Source organism: Trematosphaeria pertusa (genome assembly GCF_010094035.1).
Source record: "Trematosphaeria pertusa strain CBS 122368 unplaced genomic scaffold BU26scaffold_4, whole genome shotgun sequence".
Taxonomy (NCBI): Eukaryota; Fungi; Ascomycota; class Dothideomycetes; order Pleosporales; family Trematosphaeriaceae; genus Trematosphaeria; species Trematosphaeria pertusa.
In genome coordinates this window covers 1680240-1690291 of record NW_022987215.1, presented here as the reverse complement: position 1 = coordinate 1690291, position 10052 = coordinate 1680240, and the positions used below count along the sequence as shown (strand labels likewise).

Below are 10052 nucleotides of genomic sequence, written 5' to 3'. Positions count from 1 at the left end.
CTTCGTGAAAGAATGCACCTCCTTCGTCATCCGCGGCCAAGCCGTTAGCGTGCCAGGGTTTAGTGCACCCGCGTGGGGAGTGTGAAATGGTCGCAATCAATACTTTGAGCTGACTTGCACAGGAGAGAATTGAGGCACGAAAATGCTCAGAAAAGGTGTTGATAGCTCGTTGTCATTGTAGGCGCTATAAGAACCCAACATGTGGCGACGCTGCTGCTTCTGTTCCGTTCCACTACTGCGCGCATCTTTCTACCCGTGCTCTAGCATTATCACTCACTTAAGTAGCCATGCGGCTAATAATTCCCATAGAGCCATTCTATAGCCTAATAAAAATCCCCTTTTGTCGGTCAGCGAGACCTTGAGCTGGTCCTTGTCGGTGGTGAGCGACGAGATCTCCTTATTCTTATACGCGGTGTCGGCATCCTTGCCTTGGAGGACGAGGCAGCCTCCTCGAAGATACCAACTCACTTCAAGCAAAGCACAGCTCTTTCTCCGAAAGCCATCAATATGGAGCCCTCTTCCCTAATCATGTCTCTCAGCCAATTGCGCGAACCTTCGACCTCTCTGCTGGCGAACTTCACTAGTACGAACCCGCGGACATTTGCCGCACTCCAGATGAGACCGTCAGCCTTCTCTCGTTGCTGTCTTTGAGCGCGCCTTTGCTCTCTGGGCGTCAGTTCCGGTTGCGCTGCGTCGCCCCAATTCCTGCCTCCAATGCGAGGCAGAGCTTCAAACTCGTCCAAGAAGAATTGGGACAATGAGGCGAAAACGGGTCCGCGGATGATAAGTGTGCCAAACACAGAGTAGCCGTCCATGCGCCGGGAGAGCTGCAAGCCTGTTCGGCCATGCTTGTCCAATATTAAGTTATCGCGTAATAAAAGCCTCTTCTTTCCTGCCTCACCGACAGTCCAGACTTCATTCCTGCTCTTGTACTCATAGATATCCCAGTTCTCTCCACGGGCGGAGCGGCCACTCGTCACCCAGTCGCAAGCACAAAGGCTGCCCTCCTCTTTCTCCAGAGTGTAAATCTGCGATTGCGAAAAGGCAGTATGAGCAAACGGTTGCACTGGATCTGGGAGATAGACAAGCGCAGAGCCTTGCACTAGGCTCACGGTCATATGCTGCCGCGATACCAGAGTAGGGTCAGGCGTCTTGAAGATCTTTGTCGAACCCTGGGTCAGCAGGATGAGACTTGCGCGGCCTTGGAGCCCGATGGAAAGATTGATGCTATCTCCTGCGACAATGCCCCCGCCATATGTGAGTAAGAACACCGTGTGTACGAGGCGCGGCGCATCGGCATCCGTGCTCTTATCGGGTGGAGGAAGCGGGTCGGGTGCTACGAGCTTGAGAGGGTACTGGTAGGAGACATTGCGAAGGACTGGCGTGTCCGGCGGGAGGACCGAGAGTTCAATTGAACCATGGCCGGCCTTGGCAGTCGATGCCGCGAAGGGCGAGGTGAAGGGCATGGTAGGAATTCGGGGGAGCGTTATCGTGGCCGACGGAAGGGCATCTTGTCTCGAGAGTGAAGATGCAAAGACGCTATGGCTGTTCCATTGATGGCACTGACCGCACGTAGAATGCAGCCTCCGGTCTTCGAAGCGTGACTGGGGGGCAGAGGGTCTGGTGGTGAACAGGACGGCCGCGCAGCAGGGCCCTTGAGAGAAAGGCGGGAGCTTGGGCCACCACGGCGGCCTCGCGAAGCAAGCGCAACCGGGCCGCCAAGACATCCCACCATCCCACTCTTTTGCCCCGCCGCGACTCAAACTCTCTGCCTCAATCAGCGGCTGCCTCTCAACCCACCGATACTCGTACGCGCATGCCTGCACGTGTTCGACCCTCCCACTCGCCATCTTAATTATGCGCTGAGCATTTCCACCGCCCTTTTTCCTTTCTACCGGGAGTTGCAAGGGGACGGGCGGAAGAATATGGCGGCGGGCTTCGACGAGCTAGTCGACTTTCTGCTGTCGGAGATCGCCCTCTGCGGCATCCAAGGTACGTAGCGCTCCGTAAAGTTGCTATCCACTGTGTACATGCTATCGCATGTCTACTCTGGCTTCTCAGATCACGCGGCTTTTCGAGCGGATGGTTTGGTATTCTGCAGGCGGCTTCTTGCGGAGCACCGTCGCTACGTCTTAGTCGTTGTTTTTGACTTTCTTTTCGGGCGTTCGAGTCTCGGCTATCGCATATCCCTTGGTTTGGCAACGTTCTAACTAGTACCACAGGAGCCGGCAGCGCAGACTTTCGCCGCTTTGTGCAAAATTACTACGACGAATTACGAAAGAAGCAGTCACCTGCGTCGACAAACCAGCGTGGCTCTTCTCGCCAGCCTGGTGAATTAGGTCGCAATTTCTACGAGGAGGTCTGGAATTGGGTCAGCAACCACCCTGACATACGCATCTACCACCACGGAGAGGCGCGCAGATTACCCCTGTCGGCATTTGAGGCTCTCGAATTGCAAGAGACGGGCGGCAATGGAGCCGTAGCACGCAGCAACAACCCTCCCCAGCCAACGGTCGCTTCCACTGCGAACAGGCCAACGCGTCCATCCAGCACACTTACTTCCTTTCGAAGCTTATTGCGCCAGCGACTCCTGGCTGAAAACCGGAATGGCGATAGCGCACCCGCTCAACAATCCAAAGGATCCCCCCGTCCAAACCAGTTACATAGCATCGGAGAGCCGGTTCGTGCCAGCTCGGTTGCCCACGAACCCAACTACATCGAGCCCGGAATGCGTCGAGAGGGACGCGGTCCCCGGACAATACCGAAGGGGATTCGAGCAGCCGTGCCCATATTTGACCGGCCATCCGACAAGATCACTACCCCTAGGCTTTTTGCCAGCCAGAACCGCACTTGGCAGGCGATTACAGGCCACTCGATTGACTTGAAAAAGGTCCCTAGCATGGAGTTTGTGCTTCTATCCATCATCGCAACACGCGGCCCTGACGGTATTGCTCAGCCTGAGTTGGTCGAGGTAGCTCAGCAGGACAAGCGATCGGTGCCGAAGAGGACAGATGAGCTTGCACGGAAGGGCTATATCGAGAAGAAACCAGTTCAAGTGGGGAGATTGCGTACAAGCTTGCTGGTGCACAAGAAGTACATCAAGGAGGACCACTTCACGAAGGAACCTCAGCGCATTGAGGATGTTTTCCGAAGCGGCAGAACTTTTGTTCTATCCGGATTCGTCCATGTGCTTGCCCAATTTCTGAAAGAAGTCGGTGTCATTCCAATGCGTGATCTGAGAAGAAGGATGGTAAGGCCCTTGTGTGGTTAATGAATACGAAGAAAATCTAATGTTAAGTAGGGCGTGTCAGTCCAGAAATGGAACGGCCGGGCTGTGCGCGGCGCGATCGTTCGCTTAGAGCAGACAGGAATGCTCAAACGAGTACGGGCCCACAAGAAAGGAGCTCGTGAGAATTGGCTCGTGTGCGTCAAGCTCCTCCGAGAGCCCAACGATGAAGATATCAAGAACCTCAAGTTTAGGTCTCAGGTCGCCGAGGAAGAGCCAGCGGAAGAACCTCTTCTCGAGGAGGACGCTGAAGGCGATGCTCTAATGCGCGATATTGAACTAGATATGATAAACGAAGTGGACTCAGAGAACGAAGACGGTCTGGATGACATCGATCGCATCCCACCGCAATGGAAACCCGATCGAATGCTTGCGAACCTGCTGTTCGATACTATCGATCTGACGGGTCAAGATGGCGGAGACGCGGCGGCGCTGCGCAACAGGACCACGGGCAAGTTCTGGAAACGTCCCCTGGAGTCTCTCCTCTGCCGCTTGACAGACGACTGGGAGAAGAGCCAGCCCTTGCACCTCCGCCACCTCGCGGTTATCCGAGATACGGCGGTCACTGTCGAGAAGAAGTTCGTCCATTACGTCTATCGAACGCGCGGCAACTTCCAGAAAGCTGTCGACGCGGGCGAGGTGTCCTGGGAAGGCGTGAGCAAAGAAGCAGCAAAAAAGTCTTCCGGAGAGAAACGCGGCCGACCGAAGAACGATGTTCAGGACAGCCTAACTCTTGATGAATGGGGTTTCTCGCCGCTCAATGCGAATGATTTCCACCGTCGATCTGGGCTGGCAACTCTGTCAGATTGTCGATCAGCGATTGTGCACAGGGGGCGTCACGGTCAACATTGGGACAATGTCTTGACACAAGAGATGGGTTACCAGAAGCCCATGAAACCACATTCCTCCCTTCACCCAATCCAGCTACCAGCAGGTACCCCTCGGACGGTCATCCTAAGTCAGGAAGAGTACAAAGCAGCCGAACTCAAGCGCTGGCAAGATAATGCAAACGGAGCATTGCAGGGGATGAGTGAAGTAGCGGTGGGAGCCCAGACCCCAGCATCTAATGCAGATGGCGATAACGAACTCCCCTCCTCCCTCCCAGAGGTCCCATTTCATAAACCAAGGCCAGCAGCAGCTCCAATTCCCTTGCTCACTATGGAACAAAGAGTAGCCTTAGGCTTACCTGTGAAAGGCCGATTAAGTCAAGATATCGAGAAGCAGATACGTGCTCACCGACGGAAAACGGGAGACCCGACGTCGTTGCCTGATGTGATCGTCACGAAAGATAACCCTCGTGCTTCACAGCGACGAGTTGGTCCGGTGCTTCTCTCAAAAGAGGAGAGGTTAGCCCGCGGCTTGCCAGCAGTGGGTCGGCTAAGCAAAGCTGTCGAAGATCAGATTCGACAGGAGCGTGGTCTGGCTCCCAAGCATGCTCGCCCGAGACAGCCCCGCAATAAGAATTCTAAGGAGGCCCCTTTGCTCACGATAGAACAAAGGATCACTAGGGGTTTACCGCCAATCGGCCGTCTGCCGCAGAAGCTCGTTGACAAGCCTCGGCGCAAGCGTGATATAGGAGCCTCATTGGATACTGAAGATACGGAGTTTGATCCGGATGACAACGAAGGGGATACCACCATGAATGAAGACGCGCAGAGTGATGCACGCCTGGAGCCGGAACCCGTTGAATCATCACCCTTCACTCCATCAAGCCAACAGTTAGGCGATGCGGCGCCTGACACTTCCGGCACGGCAGGATCACCTCTTCGGCGTGCAATTGTCCCGGAAAAGCGTAGATTCAGCCAAATAGACGAGTATGTTCAGCAGCCTTCAAAGAGGATGGCGGTTGAATCCGGGTTACCGGAGAGAAACGGCAGCCCTGAAGAGACTCTAGACTTTCCTAGTATACGTCTTCCAGCGAAGCGTACGTCAGAAGCCTCAAATATCGATACGCCCCACATCGCTAAAAAGCCTTGTACTCATACCAAACCGTCACCACCGGCACCGGTTGCAGAGGGCTCCCGCAGCATCCCGGTTCCTATTGTGTCGCCGAATGGGGATGGAGCTGTTCTCAGCACCGAAGAACCAGTCGCCGCCTCAGGGTCCAAGCCTGGGCGGACTCGCGCACACGGACCGCCGCTCCTGGCAGACCCAGCACCTCATGTTCCTAGCGAATCGGAGAGCCGGGCCCGGCAGATCGTAACGATGTACAAGAACCGAACCGAACCTGGTATCTATATCAACCCATATGCCACACGGTCCAGCGGGCGCGGTCGACCACGGAAGGCCTTCATAGTGACATTCAAGTCAGCACGTCTCCAAGGACTTGAATGGTTCAGGCTCGATCCCAGCAGTCCTCCCATAACCCGTTCAAGCACCGCAACCCATCCTGCTCAGAATAGCACTTCTATAAATCCGTACAGTCCACAAACGACACGCCCCCTTTCTGCTAAGCCCAATTCCGGCGCTCAAGGGAAGACTGTCTCACCTCCTAGCGGCATCATTCATCATGTCGAATCATCGCAAACCGAAGTGGAGACGTCCTCTGAAGGATTGCCGAGGCCAGTCACACTGCAAGAACAGGGGAAAGAAAAGGTCTCGTCTCTAGAGGGGCAGATGAGCAAAGCGAGCGCAGAAGTGCCACCAACACTGGACGTTCCAATGACGCAGCATGCTTCAAGTCCGCCGCATCCCATGGCTCCAGGCTGGAACGCAATCAATGCGCCTACCTTGGCTCCTTCAGCGTCATACCAGAGCCCGTACGGCCCCTCAGTGCTTGCTCCATCTTCACCTCAATCGCCAGCACCTAGCGAAGGGGTTCGTGGCTTTGGAGATGATACTCCTGATCTTATGACGCTGCCCGGAACTCCTGCCGCGACCGAGGAAGCACGCGATTCTTCTGCCGTTCCGGAAGTAATCACGGTCGAGGACGAGTACCTCTCAAAGAAGCAAGGAGCTTTCACATCACGTGGTGTCGTCCTTGGAAAAGGCAATATCTGGGGTCACCGTACCAGGATCATCAATGACATTCTTAATCGCTGCAATGGCGCCTTTCCGTTAAATGGCGAGATCAATCCGCTCTTCGAGGCGCTCTGGGCTCAGACTGTTTCGAAGAAAACCCCTGTACCTGAGCGTTCTACCATCGTAAACACGATAAGGAACTTGATCCAGGACCCTTCGCAGGGATTGAAGAAGATGACTTTCCAGATCCAAGGCATAACCGATGGATTGATGGTGAAAAGGTTCATACTCGCTAGAAAGCACCTTTCGCCTACTAGTCCGGAGGTCGTTCGAATCCGAGACGGCATGATACAGTGCTATCCAAACAAATACTATCCACCCGAGGTTCGCGATCTTGTACAGAAAGAGCCAAAGGCTCCGCCAAAGCCTTTACCGGAAATTGACGAGACAATTCAGATGGATGATCTATATCCTCCAGTCGAAAGGAGACTTCTGCAGCGTATCAGGGCCGCGTTGCGGCGCAGGGATGAGCAATCTGAGAAGAAAAGCTTGAAAGTCGCTGAAGACCGAAAGGTGCAGAATATAGCCGCGGAGATGGCACTACCAGAGCTACGCTCCGGCTCTCTTGGAGGTGCTCGAGCCAAGGGTATGAGGCTTGCTAGCCTGAGCGATGCGCGACAGCCGAGCCGCACCGACTTGGGTCAGCACCATGCGCTTCACGTAGATGATGGGTCGGAAGAGGAAGAGGCCGAAAGGGCAAGCTCTCCCACACCTTCTGATTCATCCGAAGCTGTCCCTCCATCATCGCTCCACCCGCGAGTACCGAGGGGAATTTCACCCGCGCTCTCTGATTCCTCTGAAGACGTTCCGCTCTCGATACTTCGCTCTACAGCAGCGGGTCCGTTAAGTGGCAAGAGGACCCACGACAATGGACATCAGTCATCTGGATCAGAACCGCTCTCTGATCTTGGGGTAACAGAACGTCAATCATCTACTAAGGATGCTTTCAAGGACGGAGCTCGTTTGCAATCGTCCGATCTAACGGCTCCTGCAGTTCGCTTCTACCCGAACATTGGTGTATTCTCGACGGAGCTCCGCCCCCTCGAAGACCAAAGCGGCGGTCCCGGTCCTATCCCCATCGCGGCCGCTGCGAAGGGTAGGAAGCGTGTCAGGATTGTGGAACCGTCGACTGAAGGCCCTCGCAAGCGAACTCGACTCGATGGACGAGAACCAGTCGCTGAGACGGGTGATCTGTACGTCAACTCAGGCAGTGGAGATACGGAAGAGAGCTATGAGGAGACCATCGTCCCCCCCAAACGCAAGTATATGCGTCACAAGTTTCCACAGCACCCCACGCCTACTCTGGTCGAACGCTTGACAGGTCTGACGGGGGATCCGGGTGCCCCCATCTACCAGCCTCCTACTAAAAAGCGGAAGACATTCGCCTCCTGGGAGGAGCGAAAAGCGAAAGATAGAGCACGTATCCGCGACCGAAAAGACAACAAAAAATACCCCGAGGTCCTAGATCCAGTGGACAAATTCAAGGAGTGGTGCTGTACGCTCGTTATTGCTTCAAGCATGTCTAGCGATGACGGGAACGTGGACTGGAGCATCGTGAGTAAAGTCTATGGCGAAGATCGGGCCTTCGATCTCGAGAAGACGAAGAAGACGTGGTCATGGGTGCAAGAAAACATGGCGACGCAGCTCAGCACGCTGACAGAGTCGTTTCAATCAGCGTTCCTTCAGGCATATGAGACGGGAAAGATCGCTAGCATTGAGGAGCCAGAAACCTACGATTGGGCAAGTCTGGTCCAGTGGGCACTTCGACACTGCAAATACCCCGAGCTGCCTCTACCACAGTCCCGTAAGGCTCTGCAAGACTTCGTGATCGATATATCGAGCTACGAGGTTCTGGACCGGCCTGTCTGGTACCGGGATAGCCTGGCCGCCAACGGCAGAGCTAAGCGCTTGCTGAATTACGCCTTTGCGGCGCCCCTCCACCAGTCTGACAATTTGACAACGCCAGCCGAGGACAGCGTGGTTAAAGCTCGGTCCTGGATCCGGGCGAATACGGCGACGCCGCAGCTTCTCTACAATGGAAAGATGGCACACGACAAACTACGCACACTCGGTGATCCGGTCCTTGAACGTGCCGTGACCGACTTCGTGCATGCCAGCTTCCTTCGCATGAGGAAGATCAAGCGCCTCCTCCCTGGTCGCAACTACAATTTCACCGCAACGTCCGCGAAGCACTACCGGCGCGCTTTCGAACTGAAAGACTTCATGGCTGCGGTCAAGCTCAAGAAGGATCTCGACACTGCTTTTGCGGATGATGACCCTGAGAAGCGGGCCTTCAATATTTCGCGCACCACCCAGGATGGTGCTGTCATGGCGGTCCTCTCCCTTGTCGGCGACGGCAGGATCAAACTCATCCCTAAATTACCACCCGTCAACAACGAATTTGATGCTTCACTTCCACGATTGTCCGTCTGGGGTTTCTGCGAGGGTGACTACATCCATCGTACCATCGACCGCCAGCGTCTCTTCTGGCCAATCCATGCCGTGCCAACTTCAGACTATGAGTTCGGCAACCCACTCCAACCCGCCCCTTTCCCACTCGCTCCCAAGGAAACCGGCGAGCCAGCCGACTGGCCCCGCTTGCCCGATCCTCCCCTGCCAGGCCGCCACAATCCCGACGCCCCCCTTCCCATCTGGAGCAACGTCAACGGGCAAACCGTCACCTGGCCTTGGTGGAACCGCATCCTAAACCTCGTCCTGCAAGCCCTAATGTTCCAGCCCGGCACCTCGGCGCCCGAAATCTTCCGCCACTGCCCCAAGCACACGACCGAGCTCTTCGAAATCGAGCTTGTGCTCGAGTGGCTCGAGCAAGTCAAAGCCGTGAAGCAGACGCCACATGGCACGTATGAAGTGCAGCCAGGCTTTTGGGCGGCCTTTGGCGATTCCCTTATCGACGAAGAGAATGACTGGTTCGGCGAGCATGTCAAGCGCAAGAGGACAAATACGACTAAGTTGGCGTGGCGCGACGAGTACAATTTCCGCTTTTCGACGCTGCAGGCGGGGCAGAACCAGGGGCCGAGAGAGAATGTCGACAGCGATTCCGAGGGCGAAGAGGTGCAGGGCGGAGAGAAGACTCTTCAAGAGAGGATTCTAGAGAATTCGCGCGCACAGTACAGAGTCACGAGGGAAGCTCTTATGCCGTTGCCGCACACTCAACACGATATGGATTCACCTGCGTCTCGGGTTACGTCCGCTCGGTACGCAGTGGCGGCACCAAGGACTCAAGGACCACCTCCACCGCATGAGATGCCGATCGATCCCCAGCTCGAAGCCAGCCCAGCGGCTCGGGACGTCGTCATGACCGATGCGCAGGATATCGACGCGGAAGGCGAGGATGTGGACGCGGAGGGAGAACCGGATGACGAACTGCTCTGAGTAGGGAGTATGAGTGAGCTACGATTCATGAGGAGGATAGATGGGGATCTCCAGATGAGGAAAAAGTTATGCGGCTTTCGCCATTTTATGTGTATTATATGCATTGCATTTCCCTGGCGCATCCTGGTGGATGGAGGCGACTCTGGCTTTATGGGATGATACCACATGAGTTTTCGGGCATTTCGGGTTAGTTCTGTAGATAGGACACTACTAGGAATGGATATTCAAGAGCGCAATGATAATTTGCTCGTGGCACGTTCTATGGTGGGGGCATGAACTCCATTCATCCATCCTTGATTCATAACCGGCATCAATCTTTCAACGAACCTGTCCAGACGCCATGGATCTCGCT

At 55.2% G+C, this 10052-nt stretch overlaps 2 protein-coding genes across 2 annotated transcripts; one reads left to right on the top strand and one right to left on the bottom strand.

The window, feature by feature from the left end:
* Nucleotides 1-161: 161 nt before the first annotated feature.
* On the bottom strand, nt 162-1573 carry BU26DRAFT_516947 (UreD-domain-containing protein). The gene has a single exon (XM_033828451.1). The coding sequence runs from the start codon at nt 1464-1466 to the stop codon at nt 465-467; it is 1002 nt and encodes a 333-aa protein (XP_033687283.1). The 5' UTR covers nt 1467-1573; the 3' UTR covers nt 162-464.
* A 277-nt stretch (nt 1574-1850) lies between these two features.
* On the top strand, nt 1851-9929 carry BU26DRAFT_602693 (uncharacterized protein). The gene is made up of 3 exons (XM_033835372.1): nt 1851-1992; nt 2223-3250; nt 3302-9929. Exons 1-3 carry the CDS (start codon nt 1926-1928, stop codon nt 9698-9700), a joined length of 7494 nt encoding a protein of 2497 aa, XP_033687282.1. The 5' UTR covers nt 1851-1925; the 3' UTR covers nt 9701-9929.
* The last annotated feature ends 123 nt before the right edge of the window (nt 9930-10052 follow it).